General features: G+C 41.6%; 1 protein-coding gene across 6 annotated transcripts in view; it reads left to right on the plus strand.

Annotated features, from left to right (window-relative positions):
* Reps1 (RALBP1 associated Eps domain containing 1) overlaps positions 1-27,150 on the plus strand; it is a 77,855-nt gene extending 50,705 nt beyond the window's left edge. For 2 of the 6 annotated variants that reach the window (XM_052751105.1, XM_052751108.1), the window contains exons 9-20: positions 5,415-5,536; positions 9,120-9,200; positions 16,477-16,564; positions 17,606-17,707; positions 19,281-19,353; positions 20,510-20,628; positions 21,799-21,863; positions 23,062-23,247; positions 24,285-24,380; positions 24,707-24,855; positions 25,704-25,809; positions 26,880-27,150. In XM_052751105.1, coding sequence (XP_052607065.1) covers positions 5,415-5,536; positions 9,120-9,200; positions 16,477-16,564; positions 17,606-17,707; positions 19,281-19,353; positions 20,510-20,628; positions 21,799-21,863; positions 23,062-23,247; positions 24,285-24,380; positions 24,707-24,855; positions 25,704-25,809; positions 26,880-26,948 — 1,256 coding nt within the window. In that variant the 3' untranslated portion in view covers positions 26,949-27,150. The remainder of the gene's footprint in view (positions 1-5,414; positions 5,537-9,119; positions 9,201-16,476; positions 16,565-17,605; positions 17,708-19,280; positions 19,354-20,509; positions 20,629-21,798; positions 21,864-23,061; positions 23,248-24,284; positions 24,381-24,706; positions 24,856-25,703; positions 25,810-26,879) is intronic. The other 4 variants (XM_052751106.1, XM_052751107.1, XM_052751109.1 and 1 more) reach the window with 4 other exon arrangements.
* The last annotated feature ends 480 nt before the right edge of the window (positions 27,151-27,630 follow it).

Here is a 27,630-nt window from a genome sequence, read left to right on the forward strand (position 1 = left end):
AATAGGCTCCAAAGCTACACAGAGAAACCCTGTCTCGAAGAAAAAAAAAATACTTGTATCTTCGTTTAAAAATAACACCAATAAACTCTTTACATGTTAGCATAAATATTTTTATGAAAATATTCTCTAAAATATGACGTTTATGAAAAAGGTGCCATTGTTTTCCCTTTTTCAAATCTCTGTAATAACTGCCAGTGGGCATCAGCCAGCTTGTCAGATGGCTTTCTTTATTCAATCTGTTGGGCTTATTATTTATTCAAGGTAAATTAGGAGTCCAAAAGGCTAAGTAAGTCCCACAAACCAAGTTCAGTTTGCTGCCTGACTCTGAATACATAGTCTACAAACCAAGAATGCTGTTTTCTCTCTCTCTCTGTGTGTGTGTGTGTGTGTGTGTATGTGTGTGTGTGTGTGTGTGTTTTGTTTCAGATGGTGCTTGGGGTCAAGCCTGGTGCTGTCCACGCACTAACAAGTGTTCTTCCACTGAGGGCATCCCTAGCCCAGGGTAGTTTGTGGTTTAGTTTGGTTGGGTTAGGTCTTCTATATTCCAAGCTAGGCTCTAACCAGCTGTGTAGTAGAAGATTAACTGTAAACTTCTGATCTTCCGCCTCCACCTCTTGACTGAGGTTGTTGGTCTCTGCCATGCTGAGACACAAGGCCGGAACTTGTAGCAGGGACTCTACAGACTGTCATGGCCCCAGCCTCCACAGTGTTTATCATTAGAAAATCGGAAGAGGAGGAATATTTGATTGCACATGAAAATTCAGACGTTCAATTTTAATGGTCATTAGTAAAACTGAAGTGGGTTGTATAGCGAGCCTCATTTTCTTAGAATTGGCCTGTGGTGGCCACTGTAGCATAGTGGCAGGATCGAGTGGTTGCAGTGATGGTCTACAGAGTTGCAGATGTTTACCGTCTGGCATATCGGGACAGATAAACTTTGACAACTCAGGAAGCACACGGAGCAAATCTAGTCTTACAGAGCAGATGGAAAGACTGCCCCGTAGTGTTTTCAGGTTTTGTGGAAAGTCTTTGGTACCATATTAAAACCCAGCTGTAGTTGCTTGAAAGTTGCAGTGTGGAAGATGAAGTGATACATTTTTGTTTGTTTTGCATCATAGCATTACAGATCATTTGTCTGTCTTGTATTTGAATAAACCTTTCATGTATACATGATTTTGAATACAATATAATAGTTACTTGTAACAGTCCACTTCATTGAGTCAGACAGACCTTTCAGATGTTGGGATATTCACTATGTCAGAAAACATCTTTGTTAATATCACAACTTTTTTTAAGATTTATTTATTTATTTTATGTATATGAGCACTCTATGCATTTATGCCTCTATGGTGGACAAGGGCATCATATCCCACTGTAGATGGCTGTGAGCCACCATGTGGTTGCTTGGAATTAAACTCAGAACCTCTGGAAGAGCAGTCAGTATTCTTAACCACTGAACCATCTTTCCAACCCCACAACTTTCTTGTTAGAGAAGTTGGTAAGTGCTAGGAAGTCCTGAAGCTTGTGGACACGTATGCATAGTTCTCAGAATTGTAGTTTTCCATGAAAGTTGATTTGAAAAACATATCTGCTTAATCAGGTCTAAAGAATTATGATTTGTTAGCAGTTTGTTCCAAAAAAGAAAGGATAGTGTTCTATGAAAAAGCCATCCATTCATCTGTCAGCCAAGTCCCATGGTGCCTTCTTGGCTCAGTCAGTGTACTTGAATGTGCAGTAGACGTACTTTGTATATCCCCACTTTACCATACTGGTATTAACAGGGTGTGGTTTCAGCTCTAGAACTCAATCAAATTAATCTCTACTTCTCCACTGTTAGCACTTTCAGTGCCATGTTTTACTCATGTACTATTTATTTGTTCATATTAAGATTCCCTTCCATGTGCAGGAGTGAAGACTGCAGTAACTTAGTAACCACACTTTTTGTCTTGCTTTGTGCTGAGGAGGAGGGACGCTTCCCTTTTGTTGCTTTTGCTCGGGTGGGGCCGATGTCAACAAAAGGAAAATTAATGTCATTACACAAGTAATTTTGAGTTTTAGACCCCAGAAGCACTCTTGAAGTCATCCAAGAAGGAGCCCGTGGCCCATAGCTTTCTAGGAAAATAAATGCTGAAATAATTATTTGGGGAGTTAGCTTTCTCATTTTCAGCTTCAAAAGGCTAGATGCACTGTAGCTTTGTACTAGGTTGGATGAGTCCTCAGAATTGATCACAGGTAGTAAGTGCCCTAGAGTGAGAGTGGGGTGCAAATGGGCCTGAATTGATGGGAACATGACATCCGAAGAAGAGAGACCTAGAAAGTCATGCCTGAGATGATGCTGAGTATGATAGTCTGGCTCTAAATTGGTGGTGCATCTAGAAATTAACTTTGCTGTAGTCAGTGCTATTTTTTAATTGATTTTCCCCCCTTTATTATAAGGTCATTTTTTTTTTTGAGAATTTCAGGCATGTATATTATGTGTCTTGATTGAATCCACCCCCAGTTCCTCCCCACCAGTTCCCACTCTACTGCTCCCTCCCAGCCAGTTTCACGTCGTCTTTTTCTAGATCCACCGAGTCCACTCAGTGCTGCTTGTGTGTGCACACGTGTAGGGCTTTCTGCTGGAGCATGGGCATCCTCTCGGGCTGCATCCCTGAAGAAAATTCCCCCTTCCTTTCCCCGCAGCCATCAGTTGCCAATAGCTTCTCAGGAGAGTCTCCTAAGGACACTTGATGATTGTCCAGCTGGACCACTGCTTTTGGTTCCTATCATATGTACGGTCAGCATCTCCTTCCCTAGGCTACTTTCTCGTTATTGTCATGAGGTAGGGTGGAGGAATCCATCGTGTGTGTTCCCACAGAAACAAACCCTGAACTGCCTGACGAGGCCTTGCCTGTTGCTCCGTACAGTTTTTGTGCTAGTTCACAGGAACTTGACAAAGTCAGGTGTCTTATGGAGCAGTGTCTGATGCTCTTCCACTTCTGTTGGTTCTGGACCACCCTGACACTACTCTTAGGAGGATGTAGGACTGAGCAAGTAGAAACAGCAATGTGATCTTATGATGTAAAGTCACAGTGTGCCGGGCTGTGGACTAGAACATGAGGGTAGTGTATTATAGGGAGAATCTCAGGGTGAGTGAATGGAACGTGGGAGAGCCCCTAATAAAGCAGAAGAAGGGGAACTTGGAACTGTTAACCATCAGTGATTAACGGTGATTCTGAGAACGTGGAAGCAAACAACACAAAAAGCAACTTCAACAAGTATCTGTTTGCATCTAGCGTTAGATACTGTGTTGGGCACAGAGTGGAAGGCTTCTGACTAGATTGGAAAGTTGAGGACTGTACCTTGCTAGGTTTTATTATATAGCTGTATGTCTAGAAATCCAGATGCCAAGAGCAATGAAAGAAGTATCTTAGTAGATAGGGTCATTATGGGCTAGGGAGAAACCTGGTACTGGAAAATCCCAGGAATCCACAGGATGACCCCCACCTGAGACTCTTAGCAATAGTGGAGAGGGTGCCTGAACTGGCCTTCTCCTGTAATCAGATCGATGACTACCCTAACTGTCGTCATAGAACCTTCATCCAGTAACTGATGGAAGCAGATGCAGAGATCCACAGCCAAGCACTGGGCTGAACTCCAGGAGTCCAGTTGAAGAGAGGGAGGAGGGAGTATATGAGCAAGGGGGTGGGGGGGCTAAGCTCATGACAGGGAAACCTATAGAGACAGCTGACCCAAGCTGGTTGGAGCTCATAGGCTCTAGACCAACAGCTAGGGAACCTGCATGGAACCAAACTAGGCCCTCTGCATGTGGGTAACAGTTGTATGGCTTGCTCTATTTGTGGGTACCCTAGCAGTGGGACCAGGATCTGTCCCTGGAGCATGTGCTGGCTTTTTGGAACCTATTCCTGATGGTGGAATGCCTTGTTCAGCCTTGATGCAGGGGGAAGGAGCTTTGTCCTGCCTCAACTTGATGTGGCATGCTTTGTTGACTCCCATGGGAGGCGTTACCCTTTTTGAGGAGTGGATGGGGGAGGGGTAGAGGAGATGGAGGGAGGGAACAGAAGGAGAGGAAGGAAGAAACTGTGGTTGGTATGTAAAATAAATTTTTAAAAATTAACAATTAAAAAAAAAGAGCCCTTGCTGCTCTTAGAGAGGACCTCAGTTCAGTTCCTGGCACCCATGTCAGCTGGCTCACAAACACCTACAACTCTAACTCCTGGAAATCTGATGCTGCCTTCTGGCCTCCACAGGTACTGCACTCATGTGCTCAAACCGAAACAGAGATACATAAAAATAAACATAATTAAAAACTAAAAAGAAAAAAGAAAGAAATACAGATGTCAGCATTTGTTAACAAGTGTCTTTCATTTTGATGAAAAATTCAAGAGCAGTTTTCTTCAATTCTCCCATGGTCAAATGAACAGATGGTAGAATCATTTTTCATTATGTAGTCCCTGTTGATAGGGGATGTATTCAAAGCTCTGTAAAACTTGGAAAATTGAGATTTAGTTGTCATTGAAATTCCTTCTGTTTTAAGTGTAATTTTAGAGATACTTTAAGACTTAAATGAAATTCAGACTAGAATATCTCAACATGCTTAAAGACCATTTTGAAATCCTAGCATTGATCTTACCTCACTTCAGTCTAGAAATACCAGTGTACATCATGAAACGAGAAAAGCTTAGGTTTCGCAGGCCCAGCTATAGCTCAGTGGTAGGATGAGTATGTATTTAGTGTACACACAACCCTAGATTGGAGCCTGGGGGGAAAAATCCTAAAATAAATACAGAGCCTTACATTTCATCTGGACTTGCTGACTTCACTTTTCTCTCATGGATAGGTACTCCTTTCGAGGTATAGTTTTATGGTAAGAGGAAGGTTTGTAGAGAAAATGTTAGTGAATTGGCAGTTTTCAAAATAATTCCAAGGGAAAATGGAAGAATTTTGTTGATAGAAATCATTTTTGTTGGGAAAAATCAACTTAAAGTTGATTTATTATGGGCCATCACAAGCCTTGACTGCAGACACACAGGACAATGCCCCACTGGGGATTAGAGTGTGGGAGCCTTCCGCGCCCTGACTGAGGAGTGCTGAGGGGTACACTGTGGGAAGCTGACAGGAATCCATCCCTGCTGTTAGAGAATAATCCACAGCCTTCCTACACTGTTAGCTGTCTAACGATGTTCTTCCTGCTTTTTTCCAACTTGACTTTCTTTTCATGAAAAGTTAGGAAGCCATGATGTCACATAGACTATAAATAATGTAAGTATTGTCTGTTAAAGTATCTACTTTGCGAAAGGAAACTCAGAGTATAAATTACCACTTACCCAAAATTATCCGTTAGCTATACATAAATAAGTGAATCATCCGAACTACAATATGTTGTTGATGGGATTTCTGTGTCTGAATTGCAGATGTGGGGGACCAGCCAGGTGAGGTAGGTTATTCAGGCTCTCCTGCAGAAGCACCTCCAAGCAAGTCACCATCGATGCCGTCCCTGAACCAGACCTGGCCTGAGCTCAACCAGAGCAGTGAGGTTAGCAAAGCCTCCCTTTCTCGCTTCAAATTAGCTTGTTTATGGGAAGATGTTTCAAACGGGTGTCTTAGCACAGGGTTCTTCCAGTACACACACGTGCACACACAGCCCAGGATTCCTCCAGTGCACACACAGCACAGGATTCCCCCAGTATGCACAGTCAAGAGGACCTAAGAAAAGAAAGACAGTGACAGAAATAGTAGTAGTCATGTGGCTTGTGAGGTGTAGTGTAGTGTGTACACCATCCTATGGTTTTCACCATCCATCCCCACTAAAGCTTCGTGAATGAGGTGGGGCAAATGTATAAACTGAAAGTCAAAGAGGGAGTGACTTAACCAGATCTCATGTCCAGGGAGATTCAAGAGCAATATTTGGACACAAGTCCTGTGTCCCCTTCACAGTGTATATACTTCACAGTAGTATAAGCAGGGTGTGCAAGGATACATTTGCAATCTTGGCATTAAAGTAATGGAAGAGAAAAGTCACTGGGGTAGCTTTCTGCATGGAAGAAGTATCTTCTGCAACCCAAACTAGTTAAAATTAGTTTTATTTAAATACAAAATGGAGACCAGGCATGGTGGCACCCACCTTTAATCCCAGCACTTGAGAAACAGAGGCAGGAGGATCTGTGTGAGTTCAAGGTCAGCCTGGTCTACATAGTGCATTCCAGGACAGCAAGAGCTATGTAGAGAGACCCTGTCTCGAAAAAAAAATAATAATAATACAAAACGAAGTAATTTTACCATATTAATTTTGACCAATGGTATACAAAACAGAATAGAGACAAATGCACTGCTTGCCAACTACTTGGATTTACGCTGTACAGACCATAAGAGAGCACTCTTAACATTAAGTGGAAGGTCCTGAGCACCCCATTCTCATACCCCTTGAGGTCCCCCTGTAAAACTGTGCTCTGGTAAATCCATTATTAGCCTTTTAAGCAGCTTTCTTTGTTAACTGAGTTTCATATCTTTAAAAATTAATTCTTTGACTTCCAGGGGAAAGTAAGCCTTTGTGCTTGCTTGTCTTTTGAAGCCAGAAAAGTATTTTGTTAAAGTCATGCTAGTTATTGGGGCTGCTGGGAAATGGAGACCTGGCAGTTCATAGGACTCAAGGCTGCCGGTAGCTCCACCATCCCTTCTGTAGGATGTAGGCCATTAGCTATGTGTTTGTAGGGAGAGGGGGAGGGAGGAAGCCGTGAAGAGTTTGCTAGTAGAGGTGGCTTACGGAGATAGAGTTAGAGTCATCAGGCTGCACTTGCATTTTTTTGTCAGTTTTTAAAAAGCAATATTAAGGTAACAGGGTGCTGTTAGCCCATTGTTGACAGTTTGTACAGAAAAGCAATGCTTCTCAAGCGTTAGGTTCCAGAGTCCATTCTAAAAGAAATCAGATGTGATCTTGAGAGATGGGGATAAAAGTACTTTTCAGTTCTGATTCCAGGTACATATTTTATCCCTCTCAAAAAGACCTACTAGGTTTTATTTTATAATTCTTAGTAATAAGATCATAAATGACATAAGTTTTGTTGCTATGCATAGGAAGACCAGAAAGCTAATGAGACAATGATTTTAAAATGTTTTCTTAATAGCTATTAAAATATCTAATTGGAATTAAATTTATATTTTATATTTAATAAAAAATAAATTTTATCTCCTACAAACGCTTAATATTCTTTCAGTGTTTATTTGGCACTAATGAATACAGATTAGGTGCTATAGGAGAAAACACTACCAATAATCCCTAACTTTTTTTTTTTTTTTTTTTTTTTTTTTTTTGGTTTTTTTGAGACAGGGTTTCTCTGTGTAGCTTTGCGCCTTTCCTGGAATTCGCTTTGGAGACCAGGCTGGCCTCGAACTCACAGAGATCCACCTGCCTCTGCCTCCCGAGTGCTGGGATTAAAGGCGTGCGCCACCACCGCCCAGCAATCCCTAACTTTTTAAAGCACTTTTGATATGCCAGTCTATTCAAAGGCTCTTCACCTAATTTGACTTCTTAGTTCCTCATGACACTCCAGTGACGTGGGTATTACTAGTTTCATGTTAAAGATGATGTAACTGAAACACAGAGAGGTTATGGAACTCAGCCAAGTGCACACAGCCCAGCTAGTATGCCAGTAGTCAGGTGCCAGAGCCTGTTGCTGTTAAAGGCTGTGCTTATAAAGATACAGACTGCTTTCCAGGGAGCTTAGTTCTGCATGTCAGCTGTTTTCTATAAGGTAGACAGTTAACTTCTTTCTAAATCCTTGCAACAAAAATTATTGAAGAAGAAATTAATTACATTACCAAATTTGGTAAATCAGTTCCTTATGTGAAGCCCATGATAAAAGTAAGCAATTGTGAGCTTTATTCACAACTTTAAATCAACATTATTTTTCATGTTAAAGTAACCTGTAGGAAATGATGTTAAATGCTTCTTTTAGCCATTTTTGTAGGTAATTTTCAGCAATACTCCCATTTGCTAAAACCTAATTTCTATGTCTACTCAAATTGAATATCACTATTTTAAATATAAAGTTGAACTTTGAAGCATAAAAGTATATACTCTTACAAACTGAATTATATAAAGGATTTTGGTCAATGAGGTAATTGTGTCTGTGTGTAAGCATTCATGTGTATATATTGTATATGTGTAAGTAGATGTTTCCCTCTTCAGAGGACTACTCGTCATTTTAAGAATCAGATTCAAATGATAGTTTTAATACAATCTTGATGTAAAAATTCTGTGCTGTTATTAAGATTGCAAATGGAATTTACTGTAATTAATGTTGACTTATCATTCCACCTATTTTAAGAGGTATGATATTTCTTTATGTACCTCTTTTAGAACAGTAGTTTTTCCCATGCATCTCCTGTGTATAACACATACTCAGATGCTTGATTTGCTCTCATGGCCGCATTCTGATTTTCCTAGCATGGGGAGGGTGCCTGATTGGCAGTTCTGTCTTGTGATCTGGCATGGCCCTGTTCGTGGTGCTGATTGCAGAGGTTGACTTGCTACAAATTGACAAATAAGCTCAAACATTAGTAATTGCAGAATCCCTTGCATTTTATCTCAGCGATATTTTATTAAATATCTATGCATATGTATAGAATACGTGCATGTACATAATGGAATCATCTTTCAGGGGTCGCACTGGCAAGTCGCAGTGAATGCTCCATTTTATCTGAATTTCAGCTCCTCGGCTTCTTTAAATCAGTGTTTTAACTGGAGTTTGAACAGAATTTGAAGTTCACTTTGTTCTGGTCAGGACACCCCTGTGCATTTCCATTTGGTTGCCATTTTCATCACTACGCTCTGTTTTCTTGATGGTGTTTTGAGTGTTAATTCTGTAAAAGTTTTGATCTCATCTATAGAGATTGAATTTAATTTTTACCGCACATTTGGTTATGAAGGTACTCACCTTACATTAATCAGATGGCCCGGCATAGATGAGTCTGAAGTGGTTATGGGAGTTAGGAACTCCAGCATTGCTGGCTCTGGGGACGCAGCTTGCAGTGCGGCCTCTGAATGACTTTGCTGAGTCTTCTCCAGTGATCTCCTGCGCATCTCCCCATGCTGACTTCTCTCTCCTCTGTCTGTTCAGCAGTGGGAGACATTTAGTGAACGCTCTTCAAGCTCACAAACTCTGACCCAATTTGATTCTAACATTGCACCAGCTGATCCTGTAAGTCAATCACTTAGCTTGCTTGTTTGAAATTAATTTTATTAACCCAATTTCCATCATTATGGTTTTTAGCTGATATGCATGATTCAGTGTAGTGCTTAGAGGGAAATTTGGCAGGCCTTTTGATTTTTGTGTGCTCGATAGTGGAAGAACATTTTTGCCATTCCTTGTAGTTTGTAGTTATTTTGGTGAGAGAAAACTTTATGTTTAAAATCTGGTACATGTGTCTGTAAGGAGTATTTTGTGACAGTTGATTTGGTTAGCCACATTACCATCTGCTAAGTGTATGTTCTATTAAACATAGACTGCTTGTTTCAGTGTAGCGACTTTATGTAAATATTTTATGTGTATGCTTTTACATCATGTAACATGTACTCTATATGTAAATATTTATGCAGTGTCATTTTTTAATATCCCAATAATACACCTTTTATTTCATTGGTGTGTTGAGTTCTGGTGAAGAGCACCGAGTTCAGCACAACAAGAGCAAACTGGTCAGCTCAGCCCTGTGCTCCAGAGCCTCTGTCTTGTCTTCCTGTGGTTTTCTGTGTGGCTTTTTAAGAAATGCTACAAAGTTCATATCCTGATTTGAAAATAAATTCTATCCCTATAGAGTTATACCCCACCTGTCCCTCAAATGCCTGAAATCTTTTAAACTATAGCTAGAAATCATTCTTCTCACTTCTCATTCCATTATGTGGTCTTTCTCTTGTTTCTTTTCAAGAGGACACATGCTAATAAGCATACTGCATAAAAAGACAGTAACTAGGAAGGAAGGAGAGTGTAAACATAGAAAGGTGCAGAGAAAGTGACATAGGACATTCATGTCTGTGCCCCACTCCACCCAGTATTGAGGTTTGAACCAAGAGCCTTGTTCATGCCAAAACTCTAAGCACTGAGCTCTCTCCAGAGCACAGGCGCATTCTTTTTCGATGCTTTTGATCAAAGACAGCCAGCGTATATTCATCTTAAAGGGTCTTGACGTTTAATGTGGTTTGGGAGAAAGTGGCTTTTAAAGAAAATACCGCTGCAGCAGGAAGTTAATGAGGTTTCAGTGTGTTTTACAGTTTTATAGAGGATGCTTTTATAGCTACTGAATTCAATTCGAACATAATGTATGGATGTTTTAAAAATGTTACGGCTGTAATTTTTTTGTTTCCAAGGCTGTTAGTATGTGGATGACTCAGGCATTTGCTGCTTCTTCGACTATGTTTAAATATCTTGTCTCTGAAAATACTGAAATTTTGATACTTGACGAAGCCACAGTTCTGGTCTCTTGGGATGTGAGAAGCTCTCTAACAGGAGTTTGCCTTAAGTTTCTTTTAGCCTTAAGCTTTATTTTTATTACTCCTGTCTTCTAGTTATTGTATCGTTTAACTAATGGAAATGTTTTATGAATTAGCAATAAAAGAAACTTGGTTTATTTTCTAACACTTAAAAGGCAGAGGAAATAATGACTGATAGTATAAACACTCTTCCAGACCAGGTGGGAACATCATTTGGGGGTTTTGCTTATTTATTTGTTTGTTTTTGGTTTTGTTTTGAGACAGAGTCTTGTGTGGCCCAAGCTAACCTTGAACTCTACTACCGATTGGCAGGAAATAAAGAAAAAAATATTTGATATTCTTCTCATATCCTAGAAATAAAGTCCAGATTTGTGAATGCCAACTATGGTGTTAAAAACTCTATAGCTCAGCAGGGCATGGTGACAAACGCCTGTAATTCTAGCATTTGGGAGGGAGAGACCAATGATCCTAGGCTACATAGAAAGACTCTGTCTTAAAAAACCAAGAAAAAAAAAAACCCAAACTTTCCATCACTCTCTGTAGCATGACACAAGACTTTGAGAAAATAAGACATGGTTCATTGAGATTTTAAACTTGAATTTAGACTTCTGAATTTGGTCATACTATTAATACTTGGCTGCCTATGCCTGGGGGTGGGTAGTAAATTTAAATCTTTGTTCTCTAGCCCAGTCTCATCTCACTTTAGATTCTCAATTAGGAAAACACTCTACTTTCACTTAATTGTGTCCTCTCATATTAGTGTCTTACACTTCCTTTAATACCTGAGTGCTGCCTGTCCGCAGGCTGCAGCCTGTAGCCACACTCTGAAATGACCCTTTGCAGGCTTGTATAAACAAGGATTGCAGTTAGTGAGTCAGGACTCGTTCAGCAGAATCACTGTGGGGGGTGGGAGCAAAAGCAAACAAATTCACAGTACTGTTCTAAGTATGAACTCAACATTTTCATTGAGTGGAGTGGTTTTAAAGGTCTGTGAAAGCTCAGCCTGGTCTGCTGACACTTGACACCTGTCATACAGGTCACCCTGTACACACCACAGCAGCAGCTTCGAAGTTCTGGTGAAACTGAAGTGCTGATGAGCTCATTTCCATAAACTTGTTTTCTCTTCGTTCACTTCCACTAGGGTGAATGGGATCAACACACCAAGGAAGTTCTAGACTGGTGACAAGTGTAATGTACTAGTCTGTGTCCCAATGAGGGCTGTAGAGTTGAGCAGTTGAGCATGTAAAAAGGGTCACCTGTAAGGCCAACCAACTCAGCTGATTTGATAGCACCCCTTCTGTGATATTCTACAGAAATAAAAGATGCCAGAAGAAACATTTCAGTCTTCAACAAACCAGTTTAATTATTGTTAATTGATGATCATGATAATGTTAATTGTGGTAATTATCATGGTATATAGCTGGGCAGAACTATAGGTAGAAAAAGGGTGTTTGGGGAAGTGTTGGACAGAAGAAGGTCCATTATTTGTATAATGAATCTTTTTTTTTAAGCTCAGAACCCTTTTTTTAGCGTTTAAGAGGAAAACAATAGGGCAGACAAGCTGTAACTCGGTGGTTCTCAACCTTCCTAATGCTGTGACCCTTTAATACAGTTCCTCGTGTTGTGGTCACCCTGACCATAAAATTATTTTCATTGCTACTTCATGACTGTAATTTTGCTACTGTTATAAGTTGTAATGTAAATACTTGATATGCAGGAGATCTCATATCTGACCCCTGTGAAAGGGTCTGTCAACCTCCAAAGGGGTCACAGCCCACAGGTTGGGAACCACTGCTGTGATTGTTGGCAGCTGTCAAGAAGAGGGAGATGGAGAAGAGAGGGGAAAGCTATGGCTTTAAGTTAGGGTCTAGAAAACTGGGAAGCAGCTGCGTGACAGGAGGGGAGCAGAGTTCAGAGGATCAGGGGTGCCCAGGCTTTGGCCAGTAGCTGAGAGAGAAAGACAGGAAAAGGAGAAGTTAAGGAAAGTGGGCAGGCTGCGTGCCAGAGGCCCCATAAGTGGTTCCCTGTGTGTCCTGATTGGAAGTGGGAGTTGGCGAAAGTAGACAAAGACCTTTGGAGCAGAGAATCTCGTGAGCAAGATAAAGTTCTGCATAGCGATAGATAGCATATGGCACGCATATGTGTTGAGGGAGGCTGGGGTTACAGACTGTAGATGAATCCAGATGGAGACATCTCAGCAGGCCAGACTGAGGAGGTCAGCCTCACTTGGTTGTCAACTAGGAGCTAGCACCACGTGCCAGGATGAGATAGGCAAGGAAGGGAACTGGGGAAGCAGACTCGTCGGACGGTGTGAAGAAGTGACGGGTCAAAAGACGCTGAGCTCTTAGCACTAGAATGGACAGTAGGCAGGGTTGGACTAGACAGGAAGGGGTGATAGGATGGTGGGTGCAGGGAAGGGGCCAGCTAAAGAAACCCACCCTGACCCTGGAATGGACAGTAGGCAGGGTTGGACTAGACAGGAAGGGGTGATAGGATGGTGGGTGCAGGGAAGGGGCCAGCTAAAGAAACCCACCCTGACCCTGGAAGCCAGAACCAGTAAAAGAAGCAGCCTGGATCTGGGACCTGAGCCAGTGTAAGAAACAGTTTAGTCCTGAACCCAGAACCAAAGAAGTATGCCCTGACTCTGAAACCAGTGCCAAAGAAACACACTTTGTCCCTAGAATTAGAGCTAGTTAAAGAATATGCCCTGGCCTTAGAATCAAAGCCAAAAAGCTAAGAAAGGCCAGTGAAAGAAGCACAGTTTGGCTCTGAAGTCAGAGCCATCTCTGCCCCTGACCAATGAAACGAACCAATCCCTGAGCAGAAAACCTTCTCCCTGGAGAAACTCCGCCCCCTAAGAAATCCTATATAAAGCACCCTGCCTGTTCAGTTGTGGGCTGTTCTTTTCCACCCTGGCAGAGGCAGCCACTCTCCTGGACTCCTCCTTCCCAAATACATCTCTTCCTCAAGAGTCTTGGGTGAAGATCTTCATTCACCGTCACAGAGAAGAAGAACCTTGTTAAGACATCCCTTAGGGTTCCTGGACCTTAGAGGGTGAGACCCTGTATCCCCTGCTGGACAGAAAGTTTCTGCAGCAGGCATGTGGAAAATATTGAGAGATGAGCGTAAATATGACAGTATAAAAAAGTTCTGAATTACATTAATTAGGCACCCAAATACATGATACAGGTGTGCAATTGGAATTGGCTTTTGGGCAATTTGAATGGGTAGAAGAAAGTGGGCAGAGCCTGCTTGCTACTGGTTCTTTGATGGTGGTGTGATGGGTTTTGTAGGGTTTATGTTTTTTGATTTGGAGACAGTAGATGAGAGCAGAGAGAAAGTATGACTTGTTATAGACATTCATGGTTCTTCATTAGCATATTAAAGTGAAAGTTTCCTGTCTAGCTGCATAAGCCACAAACATAATATATAATGCATTATTCTGAGGCTAGGCCTGGCCGTCCATGTTAGGCTCATCAGTATTTTGTTGTCTTCTGTGGGCCACTGAAGCCAGTGGACTAAAAGCTTTCAGATCATCAACAGCCCGTAGTTGTTCAAGTACAGTGTGCTACTGAAAGCTGATGATGGGTTGGTACAGACTTTCCCTTTTGGGAAATTAAGGCTTAGATTTTTTTATTGCATATGCAATTTGTGTGTAAATAAAAATACGTAATAAAATTAGCTGGGTAAGGTGGTTCACACCTTTAATCCTAGCACTTGGGAGTTAAAGGCCAGTCAGAGCTACATGGTGAGACTGTGGTTTGTTTTTTGTTTTTAAAAGGCAATGAAATTATATTCACTTGAAAGATACAACCAATTTAATGTTTCACCTCATAACTTAAGAATATATGAAGGGTGCTAGAACAAGGCTCAGTAGTTAAGAGCTCATTCTGCTCTTGTAAAGGGTCAGAACTCGGTTCCCAGCATCCGAGTTAAGCACTCTTGAGGGATTGGATGCCTCTGGCCTCAGTGGGCACCTGTATCTACATACCCGTACCCACTCAATATATACTGATGGATCTTATTTTCTGTTGTACCATGAGCCAGACAACTGATAAAAGAGACTTTAATTGGGCTGACAGTTACAGAGGGTACAGTCCATGATGGAGTAAAGGCATGGCACTAAGTGTTCAAACATAGGAGCCCACGGGGGCCATTCTTCAAACCACCACAGTAAACAAATAAAAAGAAAAAGAAATCTTTTAAAAGTGAAGCAAAAACTATAAAACTAAAGTTAAAATGGAAAAATCACTTGAGAGAGGAATAAATTAACCCAACTTTAACAATTAAAAGATCAAGGATTAGAACCATACAATTAAAAATCTCATGCAGTGAATGTATTGAAAATTTTGTGTCCAAGTCAACAGTCCGTGTAGAAGGGACACATTCACAAACAAAACGTATCATGTGTAAATGTCTAAATTTGGAATAGGGGAATATATATTTTGTAAAAGCACCACACGCACAAACTATTTTAGTGGTTAATTAGACTAAGAACAAAATACAAAGAATACTAAGTATATTAATCATGCACTGGAAAAAAATGATATAAAGTGTATGTTTAGAAGCTGTATCATTTAGAAACAAACCAATATAAAAGATATGTACACACAGAGACTACAAGGAAGAAGTACAAACATTCTTTTTTGTGAGAAGCCACCAATACCCACCAGGTTAGCAAAAATGAAAATTCTAGCAATATAAAAAATTTTAAACTAAGATGTTATTAGTAAGCCACATTTTTATAATCATAAATATGGCAATGTCTTAAATGTATTATTTTAAATATTTTTTGAGAATGTTAGAGAAATCAAAACTTTCACCTGTGTATAATATTGATATTTTAACTATAATTTTAGAGGTACAGGGAAATAGAGGTTCTGGTTTATTGCCTATTTACATGAATTCTGGTTAGATTCTCACTGGAATAGGAACAGGAAATTACTCTAAATGATTTTGTTCGTGTAATAGCTATGCCAAATTTGTTGTAAATTGTTTAAGTTTAGACAGAGTAAGCCAACAGCCTGTAAAATAAAAGGCGCATGCTGGTGTGTCCTTTTTCCCTCATCGGTTTTATCACCCGAATGGTGTCCAGTGTAAACTGAAGGTCAGTGCCCCCTGCTCTACTCCACTGCATTACTAGACACTCACCTGGGAGGAGCTCAGGTCACAGGGATAGCATGGTAAGCATAGGGGAGCCCCGCCTTCCCCGCCCTGGGTTTCGGCTGCTCTGAAGCCAGGTGTTTGATCGGGTTCTGTCGTTCCCCAGAGGGTCTCAGCCACCTTCCTAGGGCTCCTTCCTAGGGCTCCTCTCTGCCTTCCTTCTGGTTCTGAGACATCTCCTTTGTCGTCTGCTCATCCTCTTTTCTTGGCCTTTACTCTTCCTTCCAGAAGTCACTACCATCAACTACTGTACCCCTCTGAAATCGCCTCCCCGGAGCTTAGACATATTTGATGTATTGCACTCATAAAATCCTGGCATCTTAGTAGGGGTGTCTTTCTTGTTCCTCTAAAGTAGTGTATTCCTTTATGGGTAGGAAGCATTTATTATACCTACAGTTGCAGTTCTAGTTATTTTTGTTTTATACGTTTAAAAAAAAGCAAAATTTTCTTAAGTACTTTCGCAAAAACAATTTTCAGTCTGTCACTTAGCTTTTGAGTTCTCATGAAATATTTTAATTTACCTCAAAGGTTAACATTTATATAATCTCATCAGATCATTGCAGTTTGTTTTCATATATTGTTTTGAGCTATGTTTTTAATAAGCAAATTTCATGAAATTCTTTAATCATTTAATTTAAAATTACATTATGAAATCAAATTATTCAGCATGTAAACTTGATTTTCTTAAATGGAGCTTTTAATTTTTAAAGATGTCATGTTTGCATTCCTGTGAATGAGAAAAGCTTGGGCAGAGCTTTCTGTGTTGTTAGTCTTCAGGATCCCATGATTCCTAACGCAAATTCTGTGTTTACTTCCTTTGTCTCTAGGACACTGCTATTGTCCATCCAGTTCCCATTCGCATGACTCCGAGCAAAATCCACATGCAGGAGATGGAGCTGAAGAGATCGAGCAGTGGTAAGGGAGACGCCGTCAGGCCGCTGCGGCTCAGCTTGCTGCTGGAACGCAGAGGGAATTCTTCTTCCAAGGGTCGAGTTTCTTTCATAAATGACCTTTTTTGGTTTGGTTTTTTGAGGCAGGGTCTCACGTCATAGCCTTGGGTATCCTGGAACTCTTTTTGTAGACCAGGCTGTCCCTGAATTCACAGAGATCCACCCGCCTCTTCCTCTAGAGTGCTGGGAGTAAAGACATACTCACTCCACCACACTGACTCGTAATTCTTTATTTTCCTTTTAACCTAGTGCTTTTCTACAATTGTGTGTGCCCCCAGAGCTGCATCTTTAAACAAATAGCAGTTTTTAAAAGGAAATTGTTTACCGTAGAAAGCTTTAAAATGAGGGTGTTTAGGGGGAAATTTTACAAAATAAACAAGATCATTTAAAAATGAGACATTTTTGATATTCTGGAGTCTGGAGTTTTTTTGTTGTTTAGATTTATTTTACTTTATGTGTATGAGTATTTTCCCTATGTGTTTGTGTATGCAACACTTGTGTGCCTGGTACCTGAAGAGGTCAGAGAGGCCACTGGATGCCCTGGCATGGAGTTGCAGATGGTAGTAAAGCACCATCTGGGTTCTTACTCTGTAGCTCCGCTGGCCTCAGACCCTTCATCTCCTGCCTCAGCCTCCCAGGTGCTTCAGTGCTAGCTGGGCAGCATCGGGCCGGCCTAGACAATTCTCGGGAGCGCTGACTGACTGTGTAAGTCAGCGTGGACAACATTCACAGCCCAGACTTGGGGTGGTTTGTTGTTGCCTGTGCGGCAGGGATAAGTTAACCAAGTGAAAATGCAGACAGATCAGTTACCTCCTATTGTGGAGGGGAACAGACTTTCCCATGAACAAGTTTATAAATTGGCTTTATCAAATAAAACGATTGTGTTGTCTTAAGACACTTTCTGCAATATCTAAATGAAGTCTTATATTGTAATGTGATCTCTTATTAATTTTATCAATACAAATGTCTGTCTCTTGTATTGTTGCCTCTTTTAATTCTCTACTAGATCACACTAATCCCACAAGTCCATTGCTTGTGAAACCATCTGACCTTTCTGAAGAAAATAAAATCAACTCATCAGTGAAATTTCCTTCTGGAAATACTGTAGGTAAGTGAAAGATGGCATCATAGCTCATGTTTGAGTTTATTAAGTAAATTTAGAGTCTGGGGGATTGAGATATTTATTAACACTGTATTTGCTGCGTAAAATGGGGTTGAGTTTATAAGGGAGATTGGGGTGGGGTGGGGCGACTCTAAGTGACAAGAAAGCTAAGTGCATGGATAGAACCTAAAAGCTGGAAAGGAGAATGAGAGTGCCATTTTAAATGAGGAGAACAGAGAAGGCTTTATTAGAAGATAACGTTTGACTTAGAATTTGAAGGACAGCTGGGACTTATGGGAACGATGACTGAAACACAGGCAGCAGCCAGTGTGCAGCCCTCAGGCGGTGCCCTGGAGGAGAATCGGTGTGCTCAGCAGAGGCGGCAAGGGAGACCAGAGCAGAAGCAATGGTGTGAAAAGTCATTAGAGAATTTCCCATGGAGTAGTGACGGGAGACCTGCCCTTCTGTTTAAGACTCACCCTGCCTGCTGTAGTTCCAGACCCACAGTAGGCAAGTGCTGAAACGGGAGACAGTTATGATAATCCAGTCAGTCACAGGAGGATGGTGGGTTGGGCTAGAATGGCAGAGGTGCAGGTAGTGTGAAGCAGCCAGATTCGGGACTATACTTTGTAACCTCTATAGGAAGACTAGAAGCCTTGCTTACCTGTGTGCTGTAGCATAGGGAAAAGGAGTCAAGGGTGGCCTCTGCAGCCGAGTTTGGAAAACAGGTAGGCTCCAGGAGCAAAGAAAGCGCCTCTTCTCTGGGCACAGTGCCACCATGCCCAGGTAAAGAAAGGAGCTTTCTTTTCTTACACTATTTCTAATGTTTATTTGAAAGTAGCTATTTATTACTGCACTATAGTTCATACTTACTATGAAAATAAGAAAATGATATTCATACTCTCAGTGTCCATGGTTAATCATTTTATTGTTTACTTTAAATCATATTTTGTGAATCTGTAATACAGAGTGACCAACAGTCGTTTCAAAATCCCAAATAGGAAATGCTTCAGAGTCCTAAACCTTTTGAGTAGCAAAATGCCATCACCTGAACTCTTGACAGATTGCAGGAAAAACAAAGGCACACTATGAATCTTGCTGTGCATGTGATAGTAGATATGGGACATGAATGGGTATGTGTTTAGGCTTGGCTCTGTTCTCCGTGTATCTCATGTCTATGCAAATGCTTTAAATCTGGAAAAAGAGAAAATGGAAACCAAAAGCATTTTGGGCCCAAAGCATTTCGTATAAGGGACATTCAACCATATAGTTATGTTTTTGTATGAGAAATAATTGTTTTATATATACATATGTATATATATGATTTTTCTGATTTATTTTGAATATTTGTTTCATTAGATATTTGATCTAGATTGTAACTTGTTCTGTCCACCGTATTCCTATGCATGATGTATTTGGTTTTTACAATTGGTAACACTGGAATGAACTGTTAACCTCTTTAGCAGCCTTTGAATGTCTATGATTTTGAAGCAGTGGAACAATCTATTACTTACATTTGTGGCAGAGAGTGAAAAGCAAAGAAATGAGTATTATTCACTAGGATGTATTTATTTACCAGCAGATGGATACAGTAGTTCAGACTCTTTCCCTTCTGACCCGGAGCAGATTGGGAGCAATGTAACTCGTCAAAGGTCTGTATTTATATCAAACTGTGTTGAGCTCTCCCCATGCACTTTAATATTTGAAGTTACTTAGGGAAATCTGTTAAATACCTATTAGTTTATGTAAAAGACAAATATTTTGGTTCTACTTGTTAAAAAATAAAAGGGAAGCCTTATTGTTACTATTTTGTTTTTATGTGTTTTATGAACGGTCTAATAAAAAGAGCTGATAATTTCATAATGAACCCTTTGTGACAGTAGAGCAGTGAGAGTCTTAAGTGATAAGTATTCGACTCTGTGGCAAGTTCCCCCAGAACATTGTTTTAAACACCCAGAAGCGTGTCCAAAGGGGAACTGCCTGCTCACTCTGCAGGTACAAACAGTCCATGGGATAAGCAAAGGAGGTTTGTCTGCATGGACCTTACACCCACTCAAACATACAGGATAGAAGCATCCTTCACTTCTCACACTCTGCATATGTTGAAAATCCCTTTGCACCATGCCCGTGAGAGAGAGATGAGCACCTGCCCCCAACTTCAAGGAACTTATTATTAGAAAGTCAGAAGCCCTCTTGTTTCCCTTCTTTGATGTGTGGAGTTCTGTGTTTCTTAGAGTTCTCAGCTATTTGGGAATTTGTTCTTTTTATCCCTGGATGTGAAGATCTGTTTGTCAGAGCCATGGAAAGCCTTTTCAGAATAAAAGACTTTGGTCCCAAAGAGAAGAGTGTTTAGAGCTAGTTGAGTTTGGGTACAGTGACCTCTAAAGTGGGGTATCTTCAGTGACACTGCTTGAGCATCTCACAGTGTAGCCACATTGTGTCCCAGCTTATTACATTCGAGCTGTTGAAAAGTAACCGTGTAGAGATTCTCATAGTGTTTCAGGCTAGTGTTAACTCCGATTGAATGCAAAGTATCACGAGATTTGTGGTCTGTCCTGATGCAATCATGTTGACAGTAACTTCCAGTTTTTAACAGGTTTGTTTATGACTTCATAAAAAGTTATTTGGCACATTAAGTAACCATTTGTCTCAGACACAGCATAGATAGTGCTGCTCTTATTAGTTGTAATACCTTCATAGGCACTGCTTGAAAAAGTGTCATTCTAATAGGGTCTTTGGCTGTTTAGCCAAGTTTGAAAGAATCAAGCTCCAGTATTGACATAACCAGTTGATGGGTGACTTTTGCAGGTCTCATTCAGGAACGTCACCTGATAACACTGCGCCACCACCTCCCCCTCCAAGGCCACAGCCCTCTCATTCTAGGTCATCATCCCTAGACATGAATCGGACCTTTGCAGTTACCACAGGTAGGGAGGGGTTAGGGAATCGTAATAGGCATTAATTATACTAATATACATTGTTTTAAAGTTAGTCCAAGATACAACTTCTTTTTGTTTCTCTTAATATGTCTTATTTTTTACATTGAAGAAAAATATGAATTAAAGATGTCAAATGATCCCAGCATTTGGGAGGCAGAGGCAGGTGGATCTTGAGTTCAAGGACAGCCTGGTCTGCAGAGCTAATTCCAGGACAGCCAGAGCTGCACTGAGAAACTGTATCTCAAAAAACAAACAAACAAACAAAAAACCAAAACAAACAAGCAAAAAACAAAATAAAAACATCAGATGAAAAATCCTTTATTTGGAAGTGGGGAGAATGATGTTTTCCTAGTGACTGAGGTGTGTTTGAGTACAAAAATCATGATGGAGCTTGAGAGCCACCACAGGAAATCTGGAAAGATGTGCTTGCATCAGTGTTGGGAGTGTTGTAGGGACGGCAGAGAACCATGACTCCAGGATTGCAATGTTTCTACAACTGGCAGTGTTGCAACTACATCGATTGTTTTCATCAGTGTGATTAAAGGTTGTAATAATGAGGGAAAACGTAAGGAGTCAATAGACTATTGGACATTTGAGCCAAGAAAACTGGAAATACTGACAATTGTTTACACAGAGATGATAGTTTTAAGTTAAAGGAAAGTTTTTAAGACTTTCGTCTGGTAGGTAAAAGAACAGTCGAGGAAAAAACTAAGAACAGGTTACTGTTAAGGAAGTAGGCAGGAGCTTGTCAACAGTCCCTCATGTAGTAGAGGTGATGAGAAATGAGCTCTGAAGAGAGGCCATGAAATTGAACCATTAGGTCACATGTAGAGCTTTTGGTTTGGGTTTTAAGATAGTCTCGTGTAGCCCGAGCTGGCCTCAAACTCACTACGTAGCCAATGTTGACTTTGAACTAGCTTCTCATCCCCTTGACTCTACTTCCCAAATTCTGGGATTATGGGTATGAGATCCCATGTCACCTGGTCAAACCCGAGCCTCAAGCATGCTAGACAACTGCTCTACCACTGAGCTATAGCCTCAGCCCCTTGGGAAGTTACCAGGTTGTCTTAGAAGTGTTTTCTCGTGTGGTCACATTCACCTGCTTCTTCTCGGTAAAGTAACTACAGAATCACTAAAGAGCTGTGCATCCTCACACAGGACAGCAACAGGCTGTAGTTGTTGCCCACCCTCCTGCAGTGCCTCCGAGACCTCAGCCCTCCCAGGTAACTCTCCTGTGCTCGTGTTAGAAACGGCGTATTGCCCTCCCTCCTCGGGGTCAGTTTGTCAGCTTAGACAAGTCACTCTATTTGTAATTATCTGTAAGGTCAGCACTTAGGTCAGTGACTTAAGTATTCTTGGGAGCTAAAGATTCCAGTAAGAATTTGGGTTACTAAGAAACAGATAATGCTGTCTTAAAGGGTTTAGCGGCAGAACAGTAGGTTAGGAGAGGGAAATACCTGAGGATGTCCTGGGTCCAGCACTGCCTCATAGAATCCAGTGTCTCCCTGGACATTTGCACCCCTTCTGGTCAGAATTAAAGTAGACATATTTATAAAATAGTTGGGGACAGCCTTGGTGACTAGTACAGTTAAAGAGCATATTGGGAAGATACAAGTGAAATGAAGGAATTAAGGAGAAAGAGTGGCAGAATGGCATCCACAGAGGCGTGTGTGTGTGTGTGTGTGTGTGTGTGTGTGTGTGTGTGTGTGTGTATATGTATAGTGGGGTATGTGGGTGTGTGTGGGTGTGTGTATATATATATAGTGGGTGTATATAGATATAGTGGGGTGTGTGTGTGTATATATGTGTGTGTGTGTATATATATATAGTGGGGTGTGTGTATGTGTGTGTATATATATAGTGGGGTGTGTGTGTGTATATATATATAGTGGGGTGTGTATGTATATATATAGTGTGTGTATATATGGGGGGTGTGTGTATATATATAGTGTGTGTGTGTATATATATATAGTGGGGTGTGTGTGTATGTATATATATATAGTGGGGGTGTGTATATATATTGTGTTTGTGTGTGTGTGTATATATATAGTGGGTGGGTGTGTGTGTGTGTATATATATAGTGTGTGTGTGTGTATATATATAGTGGGGGGTTTGGGTGTGTGTGTGTATATATATATAGTGGGGTGTGTGTGTATATATATTGTGTGTATATATGTATGTATATGTATGTATACATATATATGGTGTGTGTGTGTGTGTGTGTGTGTGTGTGTGTGTGTGTGTGTGTGTGTGTGTAGGAGCCTGACATCGTACTGAGAGAAAGCCAAGTTTAGCACAGACTGACAGACTGTGTGCATATGTATCTGAGATAGTCACTGAGTGTGACAAATGGAGACCACCATGCTGTGCACTGGCGATGCTAATAAAATGCATGTTCCTGTGTTCTAACCCACTGTCCAGGCACCTGGTCCCTCAGTGCATCGCCCAGTGGATGCCGATGGTCTAATAACTCACACTAGTACCTCACCTCAGCAGATACCAGAACAACCAAATTTTGCAGATTTCAGCCAATTTGAAGTATTTGCTGCATCAAATGTAACTGAAGAACAAGACAGCGAAGCCGAGAAACATCCTGAGGTCTTGCCAGTGAGTTTGCTGGGGTTCAGCTCATTTGTGACAGTCTCTTCAAGCCATATGTTGTGAAGAGGACTCTTGAGAGAACAGATTCAATTAGCAGAGGCCTGAGTGAGTGAAAGGCCTACTGCTGCCTCTTGTGGAGGATATATATTCCCTCCATCCGTGCTTCTTGGCTACTTTATTGGCCTCTAATGTCCAATGGTTGCAATATGATATTTAGTAAGTCAGATTCAGGGGTCAGGGACAGGGGTAGGTGTGGTGTGAAGCACACATGCACCTGGTCCTGGTTAATGCTGCTCTGGGGAATTAGTGCTAAGCATCTGGTTGTATGAATTGATGACGACTTCCATAGCTAGATAGGAAACTATGTTTACCACAGCTACACACTTGAACACACACACTCTAATAACGCCACCGTGCCAAAACCTAGTCTCCGTAGACTGTTCTAGGAGACCATATATAGTTTTAGTGGTCGGGAATCTGGTGGCCTTGTCTGTATGGATCTCTGGCTTAAGTCATTGAAAATAAATATGTAGAGTTGGAAGGAGAAAAGTACTACCGACTGATATCTCCATTCTCATTGCTCCAACTGTTGGACTTCTAACTGCTGCAACGACCCATGTTAATTTGACTGGCATAACCTAAGATTCCATGGGTCTGAACCACAGGGAAGCTCTTACTGGCAACCCCCTTAGCTGACCTGGCCCGTTAGGGGAGTGGCCTGTGCCCAGGAAGGTGGTGGTGGACGTGGGGGCAGAGGTAGACGTGCCCAGGGGACTGTCGTTCATGTGTTGGGATGGACGTGTCATCCCCCAGTCTCAAGAGCCTCGCAGCAGCTAGCACAGTCAGTGCCGTGGCTGTGTCTCTACTCTCCAGTCTTGTTTTCCAACTTCAGCACTAGACAAAGTCATCTGGCAGAGTTTTCTCGGTGTGTCTCATCCTCACCTCAGACTTCCTGTCAGTATGACCAGCTCCTAACATCTTACTTTGTTGCATGTTCTGTCTTTGCTACATATATAGTAATGAGATAATGTATTCATCTCTAGGCTGAAAAAGCTCCTGACCCTGCAAGCTCTCTTCGGGTCTCCCAAACAGATGGTATAATCGAAGAAAAGACAGCTGCTAGTGTTCCTGCCAATGTGGTACGAAAAGTCTTTATACTGTGGACGGTTTTGTGTGTATAGGACTGCCAATAAAGGAATAAATTTAAGGAATAAAGTCGGCTAGGCAGATGATGCGCATCTCCAGTCCAGCGGCAAGAGGGTCACGACCTCCGGCCTGGGCGGCATGGTGATAAGCATCTGTTCCTGTTTTTCCTCAACTGTTGCCACAGATACATAAATTGTTTTAAAATGAGACAAGTAACCTCCTTTTTAACAGCAGGTGGCTTTAAAAAGGCAATTGGTGTTAGCAAAATGCTAATTAAGCATGAATGTCGCTAAGAATGCGCGTTTCTCTTGTCGGGTAGAGCAAAGGCACAACACCTCTGGCGCCACCACCTAAGCCTGTTCGAAGAAGATTGAAGTCGGAAGATGAGTTACGGCCAGACGTGGATGAGCACACCCAGAAGACAGGTGTCCTAGCTGCTGTCCTTGCCTCACAGCCTTCTATTCCCAGGTAATCCAAGCTGTTCCTCAGTGCATCTCAGCACTAACACAAAGTGAGTTCAGAACACCGGACAGAAAGAAGTTCTTCTAGAAAGAAGTGGTTGTGGGTAAAAGTGCTTGCCACCTGGCAGCCTGAGTTCAAACCCAGGACCCTCCTGGTGGAAGGAGAGAACCAGCTTCCACAAGTTGTCCTCTGACCTCCACACAGTCTGCCGTGCATATGGCGGTCGGAGGACATCTTTGGGGAGTTGGGTCTTCTTCATATGGGTTCCATGGAATAAACTGGGGTCATCATGCCTGTGTGGCATGTGCCCTTACCACCTGGGCCAGCTTGCTGGCCCAACTTTTACATTTCTAAGAAAAGAGAAAGAAACAAAGGCACACAGCAGGAACGGTGTGGCTCATAAAGCCAAAAGGATTCATTGCCTGGCTGTTTATAGAAAGAGTCTATAAACAGTGGGTGGTGCACGCCTTTAATCCCAGCGCTCAGGAGGCAGAGACAGGCAGATCTCTGTGAGTTCAAGGCCAGCCTGGTATACAGAGCAAGTTCTGGGACAGGCTCCAAAGCTAGAGAGAAACCCTGTCTCCAAAAAAAAACAAAACGGGTTGGGTGAAAAAAAGAAAACAAAAAACAAAAACTTGGTCCAGACTATTTCACTCCATGAATTCAACAGAAAAATAAAGTAACAGCTATGGTCTTGGGCTTCTGTAGCTTACATATTCTGTTATTGGAACAGCAAGTGAGTGAGCTCTGCTAAGAAGGGAGAAGTTGTTCCTTCTTCTGCTTAGAAGTCAGTGGGAGTAAAGGGTTAAAAATGGGAAAGAAATGAAGGTGTCTTTGCCCCTGTGTCTTCTCAGGTCTGTGGGGAAAGATAAAAAGGCTATCCAGGCATCGATTAGACGCAATAAGGAAACCAACACGGTTCTGGCCAGGTTGAACAGTGAATTGCAACAGCAGCTAAAGGTAATGTCCTTTCTGAATCTGAAGGTCTGAATGCAGCACATCTCAGTTGGGGGGACTTGCAACTGAGCCAATAGCTCTTGTCAGTCTCTGAAACTTACGCTAAAATGCGTAAGCCGTTGACTCTTAATACTAAAAGGAACTTCCTAATACAGTTCTGGTGCACAGTGTCCTATCCTGCATATGTACGACATCACTATTCCTATAACATTGTTAACTTCCATGAAGGAATGTCGAGAAGAAAAGTGGATTTTCTATCTCCAAGAGTACATGTACGGCTCTGTGCTCCATGTAATAGTAGGCAGTTGGGCTATTACTGCTTTATCCTGTGATCAGAGACAACGCAGATTCAGTAATAGGAACTTAAACCAGTCTAATGAAGACAGAGTGGGAAAGTTGAAATCATCTTGCCCGTGAAAAAAGAAGAGGAACCTTAAGTCAGAGTAACGTTTCCTGGGCCAGTGAGGTGGTTGGGAGTGAAAACACTGGCCCGCAAACCTGGGCACCTGGGTTCTACTGCTGTAACCACGGTGGAGGAGAACGGACTCCCACACGTCGTTCTCCAACCTACACACACACACACACACACACACACACACACACACACACACACACACACACACACACACACATAATGCTGAAGATTCTGAATCAAAAAGTAAGTTTTCTTTGTAAAACTGAAATTCACAATGAGATCTAGGATCAGATACCGTCACCAGAGGAAAGAGTTCATGTGAACACATCCATATACAATTAATTAAGGCTTTATTCAAAATTTGTGCGGTCATACCCATCTGCTACAATCACTAGCTCTTCTAACAATTAACCTAAAAGCATCTTATTGCCTGGGTCTGTCATCAGAAATGGCTTTGAATTAGTAGGATCATGTTTTCCTATTGGGAATGTCCAGATTGCCTTCTAAAGTGAACTAGATTTAAAATAGGAATCTCTCTCTCTCTCTCTCTCTCTCTCTCTCTCTCTCTCTCTCAACAAATAGAGTTGCGTTTGAAGCAGGGCTAGTGCTGTCAGGTTCTGTCTGCTTGTCCATGACGTGGACTTTGCATCTCTTTCAGGATGTTCTTGAGGAGCGGATTTCCCTGGAGGTTCAACTGGAACAGCTCCGCCCGTTCTCTCACCTATAAGCCAATGCCGTTAACTGTGAACATGCCCATTTTTAAGCAGTTTGGGGTTCAGAGCCTATTTGGAAACCCAAACCTTCAGCTCACTGCTTAATTGAACATTAAATTTTATGATTCTGTTTTGCCCTATATGTTCACCATTGTATTTAAGTATCTTTTATTTTTTAATTTCAACAATAAAAGGGTCAGGAGGACTTTTTCTGGAGGATGCATTGTGTTTGTTGGCATGCCTCACATTTCCTGTGCCATAACATCAGATAGCAGTAATACTGGCCCCTCATAATATGTGGCCACACCATACCGTGATTGGATTTGCAGAGTGTGCTTCTCATCAAGCACAAACTCAAATCTTTGCAAAAGGAAAACGATATGCGACTGTCAACGTCTCTCTATGTATAGAATCTGTTCTAGGAAGGGTTTAAGATGAGCTCCCTACTCGGTGTTTGAGTCAAGAGCCTGGTATGTTTCTCAGAAACTCCTTCCCTTTCCCTCCTCAGGGCCTTCGTCAGCATTCTTCAGGAATCGTGTAGAATTTCACCCATGACTTATGTGTGTGTGTGTTTATGTGAGGGCATTTATGTGGTGTAAGCTTCGGAACTATGAAGACAGGTCTTTCTTCCTGGTCCCCTCAAAGTGAAGGAAAGGGATGAAGCCGTTGCATGAGGAGTGGGGAAGCCATTTGAAA

Source organism: Peromyscus californicus, unplaced genomic scaffold (assembly GCF_007827085.1).
Source record: "Peromyscus californicus insignis strain IS unplaced genomic scaffold, ASM782708v3 Scaffold_22__1_contigs__length_63687245, whole genome shotgun sequence".
Taxonomy (NCBI): domain Eukaryota; kingdom Metazoa; phylum Chordata; class Mammalia; order Rodentia; family Cricetidae; genus Peromyscus; species Peromyscus californicus.